The sequence below is a fragment of the Megalobrama amblycephala genome, linkage group LG3 (assembly GCF_018812025.1).
Source record: "Megalobrama amblycephala isolate DHTTF-2021 linkage group LG3, ASM1881202v1, whole genome shotgun sequence".
NCBI lineage: Eukaryota > Metazoa > Chordata > Actinopteri > Cypriniformes > Xenocyprididae > Megalobrama > Megalobrama amblycephala.
Window position 1 is genome coordinate 41,063,390 of NC_063046.1, and position 22,342 is coordinate 41,085,731.

The 22,342-nt window shown below is 37.2% G+C and overlaps 1 protein-coding gene across 1 annotated transcript in view; it reads left to right on the top strand.

Annotated features, from left to right (window-relative positions):
- Positions 1-22,342, top strand: part of nav2a (neuron navigator 2a) — a 117,523-nt gene that overhangs the window by 44,170 nt on the left and 51,011 nt on the right. Inside the window, 8 exon segments of the mRNA XM_048185425.1 lie at positions 2,265-2,337; positions 3,161-3,383; positions 3,621-3,674; positions 6,463-6,596; positions 16,602-17,733; positions 18,904-19,016; positions 19,500-19,608; positions 21,907-22,290. Coding sequence (XP_048041382.1) covers positions 2,265-2,337; positions 3,161-3,383; positions 3,621-3,674; positions 6,463-6,596; positions 16,602-17,733; positions 18,904-19,016; positions 19,500-19,608; positions 21,907-22,290 — 2,222 coding nt within the window.

The following is a 22,342-nucleotide window of genomic DNA, read 5'->3' on the forward strand; positions in this document are numbered from 1 at the left end:
GTTTGGGATGTGATTCCTTCAAAGGTTCAGAGGAATCTAGAGCAAATTCTTTCCTCACATTTCTATATCTCCCTTGACCCTTCAGGCCAGCAACTGTTGGCTGCCAGCAACTGGGATATAGTCGGCGAGGCTGAAATGTGTTGCTACAGCTGACATAACTGACACGTGTGCTGACTAACCCATGGCAGAGGACCAGTTCTTTAATGCAGAACATTGGCATTAAATCAAAGTGCTGCTCTATTAATTATACGGTGGCCCCAAAAATAGTGGGACACTTGAGCTTAACTTAAAAATGTATGAATTTGCATATGCATAACAACAACAAAAAAAAAATCTAAGGAAGTGTTTTCTACAAACAAATGATGCTAGAGCTTGTCTCAGAACTAACTTTTCTTATTAGCCTTTTTTTGCACTTTTAACCAGCTGGTGTAGTTAATCACATTAATGATGAACATGTTCTACAAATGTTTCAAATAGAGAAAATGTTGCAATACTATTTAATAATGAACAATATATCAAACCTACTAAAAAAACTACTTTTTGTTAAATGCTTTGCTGTAAAAGTGTGCTTGTGTGAGAATATATACAGTCAAACCAAAAATTATTCAGACGTTTTTGATATTTTTGATATATTTTTACTAGTGGGTCCAGGACACTACAGTTTATTTATTTAAAGAGTTAGTTCACCCAAAAATGAAAATTCTGTCATTTATTACTCACCCTCATGCCGTTCCACACCCGTAAGACCTTCGTTAATCTTCAGAACACAAATTAAGATATTTTAGTTGAAATCCGATAGCTCCGTGAGGCCTCCACAGGGATCAATGGACACTTCCTCTCTCAAGATCCATAAAGGTACTAAAAGCATATTTAAATCGGTTCATGTGAGTACAGTGGTTCAATATTAATATTATAAAGCGACGAGAATATTTTTGGAGCACCAAAAAAAAATAACGACTCATTTAGTGATGGCCGATTTCAAAACACTGCTTCAGGAAGCATCGGAGCATAAATGAATCAGTGTGTCGAATCATGATTCAGATCGCGTGGCTGAAATCACGTGACTTTGACTCCAAAAATATTCTTGTCACTTTATAATATTAATATTGAACCACTGTATTCACATGAACCGATTTAAATATGTTTTTAGTACCTTTATGGATCTTGAGAGAGGAAATCTCATTGCTCCCTATGGAGGCCTCACGGAGCCACTGGATTTCAACTAAAATATCTTAATTTGTGTTCTGAAGATTAACGAAGGTCTTACGGGTGTAGAACGGCATGAGGGTGAGTAATAAATGACAGAATTTTCATTTTTGGGTGAACTAACCCTTTAAGTGAGGATAGCAAAATAAAGGAAACGTATTATACCCAATATATAAGTTGGGTATAACGTATATATATAAGTTATTTAACTTATTTAATTACTGCAGGTTTAAGTAATATTTTAAATTTGCATTTCACTGTTTGTTCATATTTATTCATTTCGAGTAATCTCTCAAAATGTTTTTGTGCAAGTGAGATGAGTAAATGCATGTTCACATTTATTATGACCATCGTATTTACACAGCACACACAACCTCTGCACTTACCTGTGATTTCTCTCAGCATGTGGACAGGAGAGCTGTCAGTCAATAAATATGAAATCAAAGTAACTTGCTTTGTTGTAAATTTAACAGCAATGCGTTTAAAAAGAAATTTTGATTACGCAACTCGCATTACTTTTAACGCGATTACTGATTATGAACAACCTGGACCTGTGTATGGTAAATATTATTAACAAATTCCTAGTGGAGTCCACATGACCTTTAAGTATAGCCTATTACATCACTCTCCTCTCAGCCAATCAGATATGCTTATACATTTAAATTGAGTGACACTAGGATACGGCTGGGTCAGCATCATGGCCTCGATGGCGTCTCCTAGCAACAGGGCAAATGTGACGCCCTCAACGATTAGGAGTAATGGCTTTGCATACTGCTTTGACTGAGCAGCCAATCTATGCTCTCTGATAACACTACACCTCCTAGAGTGAGTGAACGTCCAGTCACGTATTCAGCCACAGAGCAGATGTGAAGCAACCTGAATCTAGACTGCAAGTACACAGCATCTGTTTTGAACTTAAGCAGACTGTTTGTTTTAGGTGATAACAGCCTTTTTTGTGTTTGTATGTGTGTGTTTTTTTCCCTTTCATTATCATTTTAAATGATTGTTACATGGCTTATCAAAGTACTCTCTTAATTTCTCTCCATGTCTCTCTCTAGATTGAGAACATTGATGCCTGTCTGAGCTTCCTAGCAGCCAAAGGTGTGAACATACAAGGACTATCAGCTGAAGGTAAAAACATGCCTATGTATAGCTTCAAGTAAGATTTCATAACAATTTGATCTCAGCTAATTGCTAAGTCAATTACTTTGCAAAATATGGGCTTTTTTACACTTTAAATGATTAAACTGGGGTTATTTTAACCTGGGTTATGTTTTTACAAGTTTTACACTGTTCACTAGTTAGTAATTTGGGTAGTTAGGTGTTAACATTTTACTCTGTACATCCTCAAACCCTGGGTTAATGTTCTTATTTGCATATTTATGAGATTAAAAACATTGATTGGACAATTACAGCACAGTTTATTACTTTATCACTTAATGTGTTTTTCTGCACTTTTTGTCATTTTTATCTTATTTCCTCTAAACAAAGGGCATAAAAGTTTATTTGACTGTACAAAGCACATTAATATTTAATGATGCATGAGTTGTTTAGTTCATGATTGTCAGTTTGTTGCCAAACAACTTGCTGTAACTCTCAAGCAAACGTCTTTGCCGTCGGAAAAGCTGTACTTCATAACCCAGGGTTAAAAGTGATGCTAAACCCCTTTTAGAATTGCATGCTGGTTAACGGCATATCAATGAAACTACAATAAAATATGAAAGCAGGTGGCTTTATTATCACCCTCTTGACTGATGGTGGGACTCTGCCTGATAACTGGAAGGTTTTTGTTGCAGTTTCTACAAGGAGAAAGAGCGAGATGCTCAAACCTTTCATGCTTTATGGGGAACTGTGCTTGTAATTAGCGCCCTACTAATTACTTTGAGAGAAAAGTGTCTGCAGAATGATATACTAAACTGCAATCTCTTGTTGAACATCTCTCTCTCACACACAGAGATCCGGAATGGAAATCTGAAAGCCATCTTGGGTCTTTTCTTTAGCCTGTCTCGATACAAGCAGCAGCAGCAGGCGATCAGACAGACGCACACGCAACACACACATTCACACGCTCCCTTAAGCCAGCAGAGCAGCGCTCCGGCCCAGCTGATCTCCACCTCGCATGGGACACACACCTCAGCCTCACATACTCACAAAACGCAAGCAGAGATGCAGTCCAGGTAAAATATCTCACTATCCACTTATCTGTCTGTCTGTCTATCATTATAACATTCTATCTGTCGGTCTATCTTGTGTACATATGTTATATGGATTGTTTGTGCTTTGATGGCAATCTCTCTGAATGTGTTTTCATTCTCTTAGCTTTGTGATGTTGTTAGTCATCACTCTCTGTGTTTCTCTCTCTCTCTCTCTTTATCGCTCTTTCTTCTCTTGTTTCTCTTCTTCTTTCAATCTAGGGATGGCTCTCAGAGTAAACTCAAGTTTTCCATTGGTCAGAAAAAGTCTTCTAGGTAGCACTCTCACTCCCATCCTCCCTATTTCATCCTCTGTCAACCTGCTTGTCATCACCCTCCTCTTCCTCACTTACTCTCTGCATGTTATCTTGTGGTCTAATTCTACCCATGTATGTACAAGATTGTTCTGGTAAACTAACGCAAATATTAGAACTGGCTACAATGTATTAATTACAAGCATTGATTGATTATCATTTGCCTGTATAAATCATTCATTGTAAAATATTCATTCTTGCATCAGTAATGCCTTACTTTACAGTTATAATTGAGCTGTATCTTCTCATAAATAACTGTAAAAACCATTATAACTAAAGAGTGTGCTGCATTAAAACACATGACCAACACAATATTTCAGGTGTTTATCTTGTGTTGGTGTTGTTCATTACACTATTTAAAGCATGTGAACCATTCAACACTTGGGTATTATAAAGCATAGTTTTATAAAGTATTTTAACTGTGATTACAATTATTTAAGAAACAATATAACATCGCAGTGTTTCCTGCAGGATTTTGTGAGACACATCTAGCTGGACTTCGGTCCCTCTAGGGAGGTAGAAACTGCCGTTTCTGTGAAAGATCTTTACAAACGCATCGTGTTACAAATCTAGTTAAATGCTGTAATCATCTTCCCACATAAATGTTGGATATTATGCTAATGTGAAAATAATGCTGTTGCCCGCTACGTTCCCAAATGCATGCTAAACACACGGCACATGCAGAGATGGAGTTCACTGCATTAATTCATTGTGAACTAAAAAGCCATTCTGAGAGGGGGGAAACACGTATCGGATCACAAGCAAATCTCGTGAGCAAAGTGCGCACTTTGCTTTGAAACACGCAGCGTAAACAAACTATATACTTATTGAATTAAATCAGTCGTTTGCGATTTGATAAGGGCACAAAGTCATATCGCGTTTTCGATTTTAGCTCGTTTCACAGATACTTTGCCAAAGCAATGGAGCAAAACAATGTTACAGACATTTTATGTTATTATGAGAAATTTTAAAATATTATTTTCGGTTATGAAATGTGGCAGGACAGATTAGACAAAATTCACAAAATTCTAACCTTTCATTGAAGGAAAACAGTTGAAAGTGGGGGGAAACTCACATTATGAAATAAATGTTTTTCTCCAATACACTTTGGCCACAATTATTGGCACCCCTAGAAATTCTTATGAGTAAAATGAAGTATATTCCCATTCATATTTACATTTTTTTAGCACACCAGGGTGATCATGAACATGAAATTGTCCAGCCATGACTTCATGTTCCACGGGAGTATAAACACAAAGGCCAAATTCCCTTAATCATTCATCACAATGAGTAAAACCAAAGAATATAGTTCAGAGATTCTGCATGGAGGAATGGTCTCTGATTTCTTGTCAGGTGTTCTTCAAACTCATCAGGCATTACAGGTGAAGACTCAGAGCTGTTATCTTGGCAAAAGGAGGTTGCAAAACATTTTGAATACAAGGGTGCCAATAATTGTGGCCAACGTGTTTTGGAGAAAAACATTTATTTCATAATGTGGGTTTCCCCCCACTTTCAATTCTTTTCCTTCAATGAAAGGTTATAATTTCGTGAATTTTTTGAATGAAAGATCAAAAGGATAAACAATGCAGATTTATTTTCACAGCTGCTTTTGCTCATAATTACTAAGGGTGCCAATAATTGTGGAGGGCACTGTATGTATGTATGTATGTATAAATATATATATATTAGATAGAGACAGAGAGAGAGAGAGAGAGTATTGCTAATATAAGAAAGAAAGAAAGAAAGAAAGAAAGAGAAAGAAAGAAAGAAAGAAAGAAAGAAAGAAAGAAAGAAAGAAAGAAAGAAAGAAAGAAAGAAAGAAAGAAAGAAAGAAAGAAAGAAAGAAAGAAAGAAATGACCAATTCTGCTGAAGTTTTCCTTGAATATATCCAGCAAGACAGATTATGTGGACTCTGTCAGGTGATGTTACCCAAAAACATGTCCCTGTGGAAATGTCTGCTCAGTGAGCCGTGATAACTTTAAAATAACCTCTCTGTGTGATGCCCTGCTTGAGTATGAGATTAATTATTAACAGTGGTGTGTAGTGTGTGACTGAAAGGTTGAGGTTGTAATTTTAGTTTGAATGAATGATGTAAATGCATTTTACTCACATGTGTAAAGCATTTGAAAAATACACTCAATCACCTACTTTAAAATCCCACTTTGAATATTGGCCCAGGCGTTATCATACCACCATTCTTTTTTTTCTTTTCTTCTTTTTTTCTTTTTTTTGGTAACATGTGATGCAATGTTGTCATCTATTGGTGGATAGTTGTAATTGCAGTTAAGCCTTCCACAGACATAAGATGTATTTTAGGTGAGCAGGAAAATAAATATAGAGGAAAATCTCCCTACAGCATTGCTATTTTACATACTTATGAGAAAATGTCAAGGCCACACAATTGACAGCAGTGAGATTAGCATAGGTCACTACAGATGTTACAGTATTTTACATGACATTGACATGACATTTACCTTGACTTGATTGTTAGGTGAGATTAGTCTATTTGTCTGTCAATCATCTTTAAGACTAGGACTGAGGGTGAAATGCCACATTATAATCAGAAATCTCCATCAAACAGGCGGTTTACTGGGTATTTACTTCTACGTTTCTTTTATGTCAGTATTTGACATATATGGCATATATTTTGTGAAAGCTAAATATTTAGCTTTTATTCCACCCTGGGCAGCATCAGCACAAAGCTGTGTAAAATCTTGTTGTGAATATTCTGGTTCTCTTGCTGTCACAGATTACCTGGCCCCACCTCGAGGATGTCCACTGCGGGCAGTGAGAGTTCTCCTCGAGGCTCCATCAGTTCAGCAGGGAATCGCCGCAGTCAGGTGTTCAGCGATAAAGCCAAACCTGCAGCAGCTCAGGCCAAAGGTAAACACAACTTCTGAACCGAAACATTACATCATAGCAGATAATAGCAGACCCATGTTTTATTAAAATTCTTTAGTGTGGCAGCTGGCTGGGGTGCAGTTTCTTTCTATATACAGCTTTGAACACATTTACCTCTTCAGGGTCCTTCCAGTTTACTTTATCTGTGATTTTGTCATGCATGCATGGGCAAAATGTACTGGAAGAAAATTGTGTCTCATGTTTTAGCTATGTAGCAACATTTGTGATGCGTATAAGGTATGTTAATGGTTTGTTTCTTTCTCCAAAAATTAAATATTTTATGTTATTTGTATTTTAAACACTAATGGAGTGTTTAAAGTTAAATATTTTGAGCTAATCTATACAGGTGCTGGTCATATAATTAGAATTAACATTTTTTTATTGTAAATTATTTTTAAAAATGAAACTTACATTTATACTAGATTCCCTACATGTAAAGTAAAACATTTCAAAAGTTTTTTTTTTTTTTTTTTTTTTTTTTTTTTTATTTGTTGATTAGAGCGTACAGCTAATGAAAGTCCAAAATCCAGTATCTCAAAATATTAGAATATTTACATTTGAGTTTCATTAAATGACCATCCCTACAGTATAAATTCTGGGTATCTCTTGTTCTTTGAAACCACACTAATGGGGAAGACTGCTGACTTGGCAGTGGTCCAGGAGACAATCATTGACACCCTCCACAAAGAGATTAAGTCACAGATGATCATTACTGAATGTGGTGGCTGTTTACAGAGTGATGTATTAAAGCATATTAAATGCAAAGTTGACTAGAAGGAAGAAATTGGGTAGGCAAAGGTGCACAAGCAACAGGGATGACCACAAGCTTGAGAATACTGTCAAGTAAAGCCGATTCAGACACTTGGGAGAGCTTCACAATGAGTCAAATGAAGCCGGAGTCAGCGCATCAAGAGTCACCACACTCAGACATCTTCAGGAAAAGGACTACCAAGCCACTTCTGAAACAGAAACAATGTCAAAAGCATCTTACCTGGGCTAAGGAGAAAAAGAACTGGACAGTGAACAGTGGTCGAAAGTCCTCTTTTCAGATAAAAGTAAATTTTGCATTTCATGTTGAAATCATGGTCCCAGAGTCTGAAGGAAGACTGGAGAGGCACAGAATCCAAGCTGCTTGAAGTCTAGTGGGAAGTTTCTGAAGTTAGTAATGATTTGGGGGGCCGTGACATCTGCTGGTGTTGGTCCAATGTGTTTTATCAAGTGCAAAGTCAATGCAGCCATCTTCCAGGAGATTTTGGAGCACTTTATGCTTCCATCTGCTGACAAGCTTTATGGAGATGCTGATTTCCTTTTCCAGCAGGACCTGCCCACAGTGCAAAAACCACTTCCAAGTGGTTTGCTGACCATGATATTACTGTGTTTTATTGGCCAGCCAACATGCCTGACCCCTGAATCTATGGGATATTTTCAAGAGAAAGATGAGAAACAGTCGATCCAACAATATACAGATGATCTGAAGGCTCAATAGTGCCTCAGCAGTGCCACAGGTTGATCACTTCCATGCCACACTTTACTGATGCTGTAATTTGTGCTAGGAGCAAGTCATTTGCTGTATTATGTGCTGCCGACCAAGTATTGAGTGTACAAATGAACATACTTTAAAGAACTTGAACTTTTCTGTTTTGAAAATCCATTTTTTGATTGATCTTAGGAAATATTCTAATATTTTGAGATACTGGATTTTGGACTTTCATGAGCTGTATGCTCTAATCATCAAAAAAAAAAAAAAAAAAAAAAAAAAAACTACTTTTGAAATGTTTTACTTTACATGTAGGGAATCTAGAATATATGAAAGTTTAATTTTTAACAAAAATTTACAATAAAAAAATGAACTTTTTCACGATATTCTAATTATATGACCAGCACCTGTATTTACTCTGCAGGCGGTGTTCATGTACACTACTGTTCAAAAGTTTGGGGTCAGTAAAAAAGAAAATTTATAGAAATTATTTTTTTTATTCAGCAAGGATGCATTAAATTGATCAAAAGGGAAAGTAAAGACTTTTACATTGTGACAAAATATTTTATTTCATCAAAGAATCATGAAAAAAATATCATGGTTTACACACACACATATACACACACACAATTAACTGTTTTCAACATTGATAATAATCAGAAATGTTTCTTGAGCAGCAAATCAGCATATTAGAATGATTTCTGAAGGATCATGTGACACTGAAGACTGGAGTAATGATACTGAAAATTCAGCTTTGATCACAGGGATAACAATTAAAATAAAAAAGTCAAACTGACCCCAAATGATGGTGTATTTACTGAATATGTGTATTTACTAAAACAATATCTAAATGTATAAAATCTGCATCTTGGTTGACATTATCCAGTACTCCACATGGCCTTGTAATGTCAGCAGAAATCTTCAACAATTTCTGGAATAATGTGCACTGATGATTTACAGTATGCACAATAAGATAAACCGGGTCAATTTAGAGTTCATGTTGACTTTAAGCGGTCACTGTGTTAAAATGTGCCAACCACATTTCTGTGCTTGCTGACGGAGCTGTGCTGTTTGGAGCAGTTAATGTAGCAGTCAGTGCTGGAAATAACTGCTTATAATGACCTTGAGTGAAGCTAGTCACACAAACCCTAGCTGAGATGTTTGAAAGATGTTGCAAATGTGTGTGTGTGTGTGTGGCTCTGGATTTGAAAGCAGAGTGAATGAAGCATTTCTGCATTAATTAAGCTCCAATTAGTGTGTTTTGGGCATGAGAATGTGGCAACAATGAAAGAGAGACAGAGAGAGGAGGAGGTTTCCACAGTGTCATGTTTATTCACTATACTCTTTTTCTACTGTATGTTTGTGTACATATTCCTATGTATTTTTCAAAGCAGATTCTTCTAATGGATGACTTTAAGAGTTTGCTTACTTTATTCTATGCCCATGTTTAAAAGGACTCACTTTTTACGAGTATCTCCTGACTGTAACTAATATCTGGCTTGTGTGCAGTTGAAGAGTTCAAATGTTTTGGTCTTGTGACAGTGAAAGTTAGTAAATGGTGTCAGCCGACTGATTCTCCCATATTACATTTAGCTCTGTTATTCTGAGTGTGTGACAGGGAGAATGTGAATTACAGAGCAAAGGAGCTTGAACTCTTCTGTGTGGATGTGACGCTATTGAAACATACATAAGATAACAGTCAAGAGAGTTGGTAGGGGATTTACAGTTTCAAAATTTAAAAGAAAACAATTTAGCATTTTGTGTTTTCAGAATTTAAAATAAATTTTCTTAAGGACTAAATTAAAAGTTGTCACATAAACTGCAGTACATTTGCAACAGTGTTTTTGTATAGTTGTAATTTTATGCACTTTGATATTACTTTGTTTTTAAAGCAGCATTTTTTTTTATTATTATTATTTAGTGTAAAAGTTTTTACATTGCATAATTTTCCAATTTAGGTCCATATTCTGGTTGAGCCTTTATTTATAGCAATTGCAGTATTCGTGTATAATATTGGCTTAATAAGGTTATGGCAGTTAATGTGTTTACATGATCATCAAATTATGACAAATAATTAACTGGAATTTTCATGTACATGTAAACATGATGACTATTCAATAATAGAGGGAAAAAAAACTGACAAGGAGCAATATGAAACAGGCATGAGCTGTTTATTCACTCAGAAAAAAAGGTACAAAAACTGTCACTGGGGTAGTACCCTTTTTTTACCCCTAAGTAAGTTAGTACCTTAAAGCTGCAGTCCGTAACTTTTTTTGGTTAAAAATGATCCAAAATCAAATGAGCAAGTACATCAGTGTTCAAAACTATCTCCTTACCTTAGTTTTTCACAAAAGTAAGCTTGTAATATTGTTTCCTAATTTGAGTGGTACTTTCTGCGGGAAATTTGAGCATGCTGCTGTTCGTCTTTATGTCACGTCTGTTTACATAAAGAAGCAGTCCCAGCTAGTAGGCTATATGGCATGTAAGGATGCTGCTGGTGACGGATCATTTATAGCCTTTTCTCACAGCAGCTGGAATAATTAAACTTATCATTTGGATGGCAGATTGTACGGTATGACAAATTAACGTTAGAGATTAGACTGTACAGAAACTGAAATCTGCAGTTAACGCATTGAAGTATAAGCGTGAGACATCACTTCCATTGTCAGAGCGCGATCAGACCTCACTAACCGAGTGCTGAACGCAGTTGGACATAGTTGTGTATTAGAGGTAAAAAATGATATAAATACTGTTCGGTTTCTCGAACAAACCGATCGTTTTGTGTCTTAGGACATCAATGTGCCGTTACGAGCCGCAGGGTTTAATTTGGATTTGTCTGTGCATGTTTTTTTGACTCTTATAAATTGTGTTACCATTGACATGCATTATATGACTGACAGACGGCAACGGTTGGAGTTAACCCTTAAATGCATACCTCGGGTCATTCACTACCCTCTTCCTCATTCATTTTTTAAAGTTAGACATCAACATTCTTGGTATTCCTCGATCAATTCATTATAAAGAATATAACAAGAAAAAAATAATAAAATTATAAAAGAATGCCTATTTTTGAATTCATTTTTTGTAAAAATTGTATAGGGTCGCTAACGACCCGAGGTGTGTATCAGTGTATGTATATTTTTTCTGCACAACAATAATACAATCTTAGATGACGGAATAAGTGCAATTCACCTTTATTCCACAAGGTGGCAATGTCTGATACACAATGCTGAAGTGACGACTCATTTAGACAGAAAATAATCAGAAATAATAAGAAAAACATAAAATGGCTCAGCGATTTACTGCAGAGCAAGTACTGAACGCAATAAAATATGACTATAACTGTTACTGGATAGATCTGGTAAAGCTGTTAGCGATCGAAATATTGATTTTGAAGATGTTGAAAATTATATAGTTTTGAGAATATGTTTGAGAATATGTTTGAGACCTCAAGCATAAAACTAGCCTATTATTTGCTGAATTTACTGGCAAATGAGCTCTGACGAGGACAGTGATGATGGCAATGAACATCTGCTCAAACGGAGCCCTTTCAAGCTCCAAAAGGTAACAAAATATGATTTATTTTATTCTTCTGTAATTGTTACTCTAATATCAGAGGAGTTTTATATTATCGCGACTGGAAGAAATCCTTCCGTATTAGATATAGATCCGGGTCGATAAAGACCCGAATATGTAAGAATGATTGGTGAAACAGTCATGCATTTAAGGGTTAAAAATCATCATTTGTGTTCTACTGAAGAAACAAAGTCACCTACATCTTGGATGCCCTGGGGGTAAGCAGATAAACATCAAATTTTCATTTTTGGGTGAACTATCCCTTTAACGGTTTGATGTGATATGAGCTAAGAGATCATTAGATTTAATCACCATTGGCAGCGCGATTTATTGTATTGCTTTTTTTTCTCAGTTGGTTAGAACAAAAGTGGCAGATTTATTACTTACTTGTTCAGATGAGATTTTCTGGTGAAAATTCTTATTTTGGTCATACTTCCAAGACTACAATCTGTAATTCTGAAGAAGTACACATGAAGAGTTTGGTTCCAAAACGCGATAAACGCCATTTTCAAAAAAATCGAGTTTCCGCCAAAATCAGTATTGTATATGGTCAGTATTGAAAAGTCATTTATTAATTTTGCGCAAAATGCGATATCCGTCGTGTTATTCTGTCATGTTCCCTTCCTTTCTTTCCAAAATGCGACAAACGCCAGTCTCCTTTTTCTCCAAAACACGATATATCCTCTCTCAACCAATCACAGCGCACCATTCCACCCACTGTAAACATTGAAGGCTTTTTAAAAAGCCGATTTTAATAACAAATGTACTTGGCAAATGTGTTTATTTAACAGTGCGGTGGCACAAGATACTCGTTAATCGGTAATGACAAATAATTTATAACATTAACAAGATGACCCGTTGAATTCATTTTGGGAGCGACGGCTGAATGTATTTTTAGTAAAATGTCTGTACATAAGATAAATATTGGCAAAGTTTAGACTCTGTCATATATGTGTGAATCAACTTACTTTGTTGTGTATTTTCAATTTGAAAAATAACTTTTATATTGATGGATTAATTGCATTTTGAAAAAAAAGTATCATGGATTTATTGCATTTTGGGGAAAAAAAATAACATGTTTTTATAATAAACTTTTTAAAATCAAAATGTAGATTTGAACTTTTAATGTTTTTATAACCAAAAGATGCTATGTGAAAGTTTGAAACAGAAAATAGTGGTTTTCATCTTGCCACTTTCTTGGTAAAGAAAACACCTTTTTACTCAAATTAATCAAAATGGAATTATTGCGTTTTGGAACCAAACTCTTCACATTCTCCTAAAAACGTTAGATTCATCCACGCTGAGGAGCCGCGCCAATGCACACCCCACGTAAAGATGATCATTTTCAAACAGAGATGGCGAAAAAGAGTCAAAACTTACGGACTGCAGCTTTAAAGAAACATTAGTACCTATATGATGCATATTAAAACCTTTTGTAAGGATCCCGCCCCAGTGACAGCTTTTGTACCTTTTTTTCTGAGAGAGTTGATCAGTTCCCGTGGGGTGGTCATCTGAGGCTAATGATAGCTGTTATTCTGCCGTGGAGAAATAATCACTTAAATATGGACTTTAAGAGGAACTGAGAGGGGCCACAAACCCTGAGGGCACAAAGTTGCTCTGGAGATTCCTGCTGATATGGAGGTGACAGCAAGATTATTTCTGCCTTTTTGGAGTGCAACTGATGGATAGTTTTGCAGTTCTTTGTTTTATTATTTGTTTCGGAGTAATAACTGCTCAACTTTTTCATCTTTATTTCTCTCTCTCAACTTTAATCTCTATAACTAAGCCAGGTGATTTTTTTTCTCTCGACCTATCCCTCTCTTGGCCCCTCTCTTTCCTCTCTCTACCTATTGGAAGTCATTAGTGGTCTGACCCACTTCTCTCTGGCTTGCATGGCTAATTGGACCTTAATCACTTCCTAATTGCCGCTTTGTTTCCTTGCTGCTCATTAAATGCTAACCTGAATGAGATGGGAACAGTGTTTTTCTCCATGTCAAATCACTGAATAAAATTAACAACAAATTAAAAAAACAAAAAAACAAATGCTGAACTTGAAAAATAAAGAAACATTTGAGTTTAATAACTAGTGTTTTTGGTAGCAGTGCAGTCGATCTTAACTCAAGTGCTTGCCAAAAGTTTGTTGCTGATATTGTCATAAAATTCTATTTAAAATTATATATATATATGAATAAACAACACTTTATTTATCGGCACTCAGTTGGATAAATCTATAGTTTAACACATCTCTTCTGCTTTAGCATTAGTATACTTGTATGCTCAGACGATTTTAGAGTTTTGGGGCACTTCGGGTCTTTTTTTGGGTCTGGACCACCAGCCGACTGACAGAGCGAGTGTTTAGCGTGATCTAGAGGCTCAGAGGGAGGGGGCTGGAGAAAAGGACAGCGGGGTTCTGTGTGAGAACTCACCAGCCAGTGTTTGCAGTTAGCGATTTATTTGCAGCGTAACTCCTGCGAGTGAACTTGACTACTGAGACGCTACAGGCTGGACTGACTGTGAAACCAACACACTTTATCAAATGGATTTGTCAGGTGAATGAGAGACAAATAACTTGCTGATTTCAATTTATTTTGGAGAGCTATACATTTCATTCTGCAAGGTTTTACTAATTTTTCTGTTTGTTTTCAAGGACTTATTTATGTTTCACTCTGTGGTGCTAAAATTCACTGTTTATTTTATCAGTTAATATTGGCTAATTGTAGATTTTCATTCATTTTTTAAAATGTATGTTTTTGTATGATTTGTGTTTGTATCTTTGTGTCAGTTATTTAAAGGAAGTTTTGATTGTGTGTGTCACACAGACCACAATAGCTAAATTTGGCCTCTAGCGTTTGAATGGGCATTAAAGTCTTACTCGCTGTGTTAGTGTAAACAGTTTAGAATGGATCTCAGTTGGCTGTCTGCTGCTCACTATTAGAATAACATTAGCTCAGGAGTAACTAGCCTTTTATGGCCAGGGAGAACAGTTTCAGTACTTATCTCTGGTTAAACTTTAAAGCTTTTTCTTCTGTTTCTTCTAAGGATTTGATTTAATCTACTTTAATTTTCACTTTATTTCCCTTATAGATTCTTTTTCCACAGCACTGCACTGTGCAAAAGTCCAATTTGGTTTTCAGATCCAATCTTTAGGAACTTTAGGACTGTTGTTGTTGTATCTGTTTCTTTAGTAATGATGTAAACATCAGTGAAGTTCCAAGAGACTTTCTCATACATTATATGTTATGTGTCCTTTGATACAAAAAAAAAAAAAAAGACTTGAAATCTATTCAGTCTATTTGACTCATTTGCAAAAATGAAATTTTAATCAGATTTCGAAACACATATTGATGTGGTATGGATCGGATTTGTAACCATCAGATTTCATTTGGGTTTCCCAGATGGAGGAAAAAGACGTGAAATCTGATCTGACCGTTCTAGTGTTTTTATTGTTAACTATTACTAAAACTTTTAAAAATCATTTTTGGTAATTGAAAGTAAACTGAGATATTAGATGAGATACTTAAAGGTGCCCTATAACCAGTTTTTACCAGATGTAATATAAGTCTAAGGTGTCCCCTGAATGTGTCTGTGAAGTTTCAGCTCAAAATACCCCATAGATTTTTTTAATACATTTTTTTAACTGCCTATTTTGGGGCATCATTAACTATGCACCGATTCAGGCTGCAGCCCCTTTAAATCGCGCGCTCCCTGCCCCCCGAGCTCTCGACTATAATACAGTGCATTTACAAAGTTCACACAGCTAATATAACCCTCAAATGGATCTTTACAAGATGTTCGTCATGCATACTGCATGCATGCGTCGGATCATGTGAGTATTGTGTTTATTTTGATGTTTACATTTGATTCTGAATGAGTTTGATAGTGCTCCGTGGCTAAAGCTAACATTACACACTGTTGGAGAGATTTATAAAGAATGAAGTTGTGTTTATGAATTATACAGACTGCAAGTGTTTAATAATGAAAATAGAGACGGCTCTCTTGTTTCCGTGAATAAAGTAAGAAACGATTGTAACTTTAATCATATTAGCAGTACATTAGCAACATGCTAACGAAATATTTATAAAGACAATTTACAAATATCACTAAAAATATCATGATATCATGGATTATGTCAGTTATTATCGCTCCATCTAACACTTTTCGCTATTGTTCTTGCTTGCTTACCTAGTCTGATGATTCAGCTGTGCACATCCAGACGTTAATACTGCCTGCCCTTGTCTAATGCCTTGAACATGAGCTGGCATATGCAAATATTGGGGGCGTACATATTAATGATCCTGACTGTTACGTAACAGTCGGTGTTATGTTGAGATTCGCCTGTTTTTCAGAGGTCTTTTAAACAAATGAGATTTATATAAGGAGGAGGAAACAATGGGGTTTGAGACTCACTGTATGTCATTTCCATGTACTGAACTCTTGTTATTCAACTACACCAAGGTAAATTCAATTTTTGATTCTAGGGTACCTTTAAACTTGGAAAAACTTTTCACTGAAGAAATGTTGCCATGAAAACTGACTGAAATAAATTGAAGTACTAAGATTACTAAAACTGTCAAAACTAAAAATGACAAACATATAACAAAATTACTAAAAGGTAAAGTACAATTAAAATGAAAACTAAAAATATAAAAATAAAAGCTGATTCAAAATATTAATAAATGCTATAGAAGTATATAAATAGTACTTAACACTTCAAAAAGTGGATTCAAAATCTGATTTTAATTTGAATTTGGAGTTTGTTGAATGTGTTTTGAATTGGGGTTGTAAAAACCTGATTTCATCTGTATTTTGCTGTTAACTGCTGTTAACTCCTTCTCCAACATATGCAGTCAACAATGTCCATTATGTACCATTTTATCCCGTCTCCCTGATTTTCATGTGTTTCACCATCACCTCTCGTGTCGTTTCCTCTCCAGAATCATCAGAGAGTATCGCATCACAAGGTGTGACTGAGCATGCTCTGTCATCCCTGGTGTCCGCCTGCACCTCTGTTAGCACCAGCACTGTGGCATCTTCATCGTCTTCATCAGCCATCCCCCAGCCCAACTCGAGTAGCAAACCCTGGAGAAGCAAATCTCAGAGCACCAAGCACACTGCTACCTCCACCGCTACCTCCACGGTGCTTTCCATCAAGCCAGATCTCCAAGCCAAGCAGCCTGTGCCTGCAGATCCGCCACCGAAAGCTGTGCCTCAGAAGTCCATGCTGGAGAAACTCAAACTTTTCAATAGCAAAGGAGGCTCCAAGTCATCCACACAAACAGAGGGCGCTGTTACGTCGACAGGAGGAAAAGATGCCGGTTTGGTTTTGGAAAGAGTCGAGGCTGGTTCCAATACAGAACCCTTTGAGGAAATGGATGGTAATGTCCGACCCACGAATGGATCAAGTTCTGTTAACTTGACAACCAGCAGCCCAAAGATTGCGCTGAAGGGTATCGCACAGCGGACCTTTAGCCGGGCGCTCACGGCGAAAAAAGCCTCAACTAAAGCTGTAGAGAAAGAAAAGGAAAAAGCTAAGGAGAAAGACAAAAACGGGAAGGAGGGGTCCAAGCGTGTCCCTGCCTCGGAAAAGGTAGAGACCAAAGAAGAAGTTAAAGAGGAAGTTGTTCCATCAAGCGGAATTGCTCCCTCCGAGGCAGAGCCCAGGAAAGCCTCGAAAATCGCCAGTTTTATACCCAAAGGCGGCAAGATGGGCGTTACCAAGAAAGATAGCTCCGCCCCTGTGCAGAGCGGAATTCCAAAACCAGGAAGTAAAAGCACAGGAAATGGAGCGGTAAAAAGCTCAGCGCTGCCTCTCGGTGGTAAGGATAATGAGAGGCCTCGCAGTATGCGTCTGGGAGGGGGTCTGGGACTTCATAGGGACAGTCGGCATTCCTCGTCTTCTTCCAGCCTGGCTTCCACCGAGGGCAAAGGACACCAAACGCACAGTGGTGCCCCGGTGGCCAACGGAACACAATCCACGGCCAGCAACACAGTCAGTGTGCAGCTGCCTCAACCCCAGCAGCAATACAACCACCCCAACACAGCCACCGTAGCACCCTTCATGTACAGGTCAGACTCTTATTGGGATTTTCAGCTGAAAACAGGTCAAAAAATACCGTATAGTATGTTTAAGTTTAAAGGACGAAGTTGAGCCTTATCTAGAGATCATCTTTTCACTTGGGCAAGTGAGCAGCCATCTAGCAACCAGTGTTGTTATTTTTAACTGAAACTAAAACTATTAAAATGGTTTTCGTTAATTGAAATATGGCTGAAATACAATAAAATATAAATACTGAAAAACAAAAATGAAAAAGGATGCCTTGGGAAATAAAACAAGTTTTATTTATGGAAGTTTGTTTCCACCACCGAATAAATAATAAAAAAGGTAATTGCGACTTATCTCACAATTCTGAATGACAAAAGTTGCAATTGCGTGTTTTCCAAATTCAGTCTTTTTTTACTTCAGAATTGGACTTTTAAATATATAATTGGAGATATAAACTCACAATTGCAAGAAAAAAGTCAAGAAAAGAACATTAGAAGTGTTACATTGGTAGCTAATTGAAATAAAACAAGTTTAAGCTGAAATTCTAAAGTTGAATATATAAAATAAAAGCTAATTCCAAATATTAATAAATACTATAAAGTATATAAATAATACTAAAATGCTAATAAAAAAAAAAAAAAATGCTAGCAACCACCAAAAACCCAGCAACCACATAGAAATTTGCTTAAAATCAGCTTTGCAGCTGAACAGCAACCCCATGACAACCACCCCAAAACACCCTTACAATCACATGCCATTACAGTATGCTAAAAAACAAAACAAAACATGCAGAACACATTAACAAGAACATAACATGAGTTGGTATAGTAAAATCTAGTGCGGAATCCTATGTACTGTTATGCATGTTATACATATAAGATGGACAGATAAATAAAATGGATTAATTCCAAAACAGGAGCACAATATTGACCGAAAAAGACTGAAAAACCTCATTGCGAATGGCTGTAGTAAGGGTGCATACATGTTCACATGCGTATGACTCCCCGTCAGGCTCAGCTGTGAAGCGTTTGACTGGTATTTCCTCCGAAACACTCTTTGCCCTGTGTTTGTTTTTTTCCATGAAGGATTCCTTTAGTCAGGCCATGACTTCTGCTGATAGCAGTGTCACAGAAAATGTGTGCATGCTTATCTACATGAATGACAACTTTTATTTTTAACCCCTGTGTTTTTAGGTCTCAGAATGAGGCAGAAGGAAACATTGGCACAAACCCAAGCTCTGGATGCTGCAGTAGTGACTCCAGTAGCTTCAGTAAGATCAGCCAGTCTTCAACTGAGGACCTGTCAGGTAACCTGTCCGATTTAAATCTGATCATAAAAGTAAAGATTTTGTTGATGTTGATGACGATGATGTTCTGAAGTTTATTCCAGTAAAAAAATGTGGTTTATAGTAAACTTACACTACTGTTTAAAAGTTTGGGGTCTGTATGATTTTTTTTTAAAGTTTTTGAAATAAGTCTCTTATGCTCACCAATGCTACTTTTATTTATTAAAAAATACAGTAAAACATTATTCCTGTGATGCAAAGCTGAATTTTCAGCATCATTACTCCAGTCTTCAGTGTCACATGATCCTTCAGAAATCATTCTAATATGCCGATTTGCTGCTTATTATTAGCAGTGTTGAAAACAGTTGTGCTGCTTAATTTTTTTTTTTTTTTTTTTGTGGAAACTGTGATACATTTTCAGGTTTCTTTGATGAATAGAAAGTTCAAAAGAATAGCTTTTACTAATATATGATATAAAATGTGAACATTAACACCTATTTTCAGGTGAAGATCCAGAAACAAGACGCCTAAGGACTGTGAAAAACATTGCTGACCTGCGGCAAAATTTAGAAGAGACCATGTCAAGTTTGCGGGGGACGCAAATCACACACAGGTAGATGCATCTATGTATTTCTTACTCTTTGGTGAACCATGAAGCCAGCTTCAACTGAGAAGAGAAAGCACATTGTTCTCCTAACCTCCATCCCAAACAAACTGGCAATAAAAGGACACTTTTTTTTTTTTAATCTTACATCGTTATCTCTTTTGACACAGTAACAAGAAGCCATTCCTTCCTCAGCTTGACTCGTGTTACTCTTTTTCTAAATGAATAGAGGGTGTCCACTGGCTCCTTGGTGTTCTTTCCATCTTGGTCTATTCTTAAAAACTTTGTTCCTCTTTTTGATTATTCATCTAATTGACCCAGACTGCATTGCTATGATGGCATCATGCAGTAATTGTGAACTGCCTAAAAAGTCCATTTTAGGGCAAAATGGAGCAGCAAGGCATTTTTGTTTCCTGAGGTGTCAGGATATAAGTTACAATTCCTCAGTACTATGTATAAAATCTTTTCTCATATTTAACGTAAATGATGTAATCGAATGCTGTTTGGTGAAAAATACCATAGTAACTGTAGTTTCAAGGACTAAACTACCTAAGCTACCAATGTTAAAAAATAAATAACATGGTATTTTTTTAAAGAAACTTTAGATACCTTGGTACATTTTTGTTTTAGACTATATATATACTGAAATATCACATGGTCCTAAGTATTCAGACCCTTTGCTCAGTATTTAGTAGAAGCACCCTTTTGATCTAATACAGCCATGAGTCTTTTTGGGAAAGATGCAACAGGTTTTTCACACCTGGATTTGGGGATCCTCTGCCATTCCTCCTTGCAGATCCTCTCCAGTTCTGTCAGGTTGGATGGTAAACGTTGGTGGACAGCCATTTTTAGGTCTCTCCAGGGATGCTCAATTGGGTTTAAGTCAGGGCTCTGGCTGGGCCATTCAAGAACAGTCACGGAGTTGTTGTGAAGCCACTCCTTCGTTATTTTAGCTGTGTGCTTAGGGTTATTGTCTTGTTGGAAGGTAAACCTTCGGCCCAGTCTGAGGTCCTGAGCACTCTGGAGAAGGTTTTCGTCCAGGATATCCCTGTGCTTGGCCACATTCATCTTTCCCTCGATTGCAACCAGTCGTCCTGTCCCTGCAGCTGAAAAACACCCCCACAGCATGATGCTGCCACCACCATGCTGCATGGGACTGTATTGGACAGGTGATGAGCAGTGCCTGGTTTTCTCCACACATACCGCTTAGAATTAAGGCCAAAAAGTTCTATCTTGTCTAATCAGACCAGAGAATCTTATTTCTCACCATTTTGGCAAACTCCATGCGGGATTTCATGAGTCTTGCACTGAGGAGAGGCTTCCGTCGGGCCATTCTGCCATAAAGCCCCGACTGGTGGAGGGCTGCAGTGATGGTTGACTTTCAACAACTTTCTCCCATCTCCCGACTGCATCTCTGGAGCTCAGCCACAGTGATCTTTGGGTTCTTCTTTACCTCTCTCACCAAGGCTCTTCTCCCCCGATAGCTCAGTTTGGCCGGACGGCCAGCTCTAGGAAGGGTTCTGGTCGTCCCAAACGTCTTCCATTTAAGGATTATGGAGGCCACTGTGCTCTTAGGAACCTTAAGTGCCTTGCCACAATTCTGTCTCTGAGCTCTTCAGGCAGTTCCTTTGACCTCATGATTCTCATTTGCTCTGACATGCACTGTGAGCTGTAAGGTTTATATAGACAGGTGTGTGGCTTTCCTAATCAAGTCCAATCAGTATAATCAAACACAGCTGGACTCAAATGAAGGTGTAGAACCATCTCAAGGATGATTAGAAGAAATGGACAGCACCTGAGTTAAATATATGAGTGTCACAGCAAAGGGTCTGAATACTTAGAACCATGTGATATTTCAGTTTTTCTTTTTTAATAAATCTGCATAAATGTCAACAAATCTGTGTTTTTCTGTCAATATAGGGTGCTGTGTGTACATTAATGAGAAAAAAAATGAACTTGATTTTAATGAATGATTTTAGTAAATGGCTGCAATATAACAAAGAGTGAAAAATTTAAGGGGGTCTGAATATTTTCCGTACCCACTATATATATATATATATATATATATATATATATATATATATATATATATATATATATATATATATATATATATGATTGGATGATTGGAGATTGGATATTGGATCAAAATTGGTCTGTATATGACAGATGTTTAGAGAGGAGGAGTTAAAAAATATGAAGACGCAGAGAAGGCAAAGAAAAAGGGAAGTTGTTAAAACAAGGAGCAAGTTAATTTTGATTTATTATTGACTGAAATTGAATTTGAAATGTTTTTTTCTCTCTCAGTACACTGGAGACCACTTTCGATGGTGGTGTGACCACTGAAATGAGCGGTCGCAGCATCCTCAGCATGGCTTCGCGATCTGCGCCGCTGTCCTGGGCCAGTCGCATGGGCCAGTCCAGTCCTCGTCTACAAGCAGGAGACGCTCCCTCGGTTGGTAACGGGTATCAGTCCCGGAGCGGAGGGGTGGCGTCCGGCCAGGGCCGGTATCTGTACCAGGCTCCTCTACGGAAGCAGCTGGCAGCACGCGGCAGCGCCGTCTGTGGTCTGGAGCTGGGAGACAGGGTGGAGGATCTGGAGCTGGCAGGTGTGGGTCTGGAAATGAGTGGCTATATGAGTGATGGAGACGTGCTGGCCAAGAACGCCCGCACTGATGAGCTGACCAGTGGGTAAGTGTGAAAGATGATTGTCATTGGTTAAGACAGATGGCTAGTGTGGTTT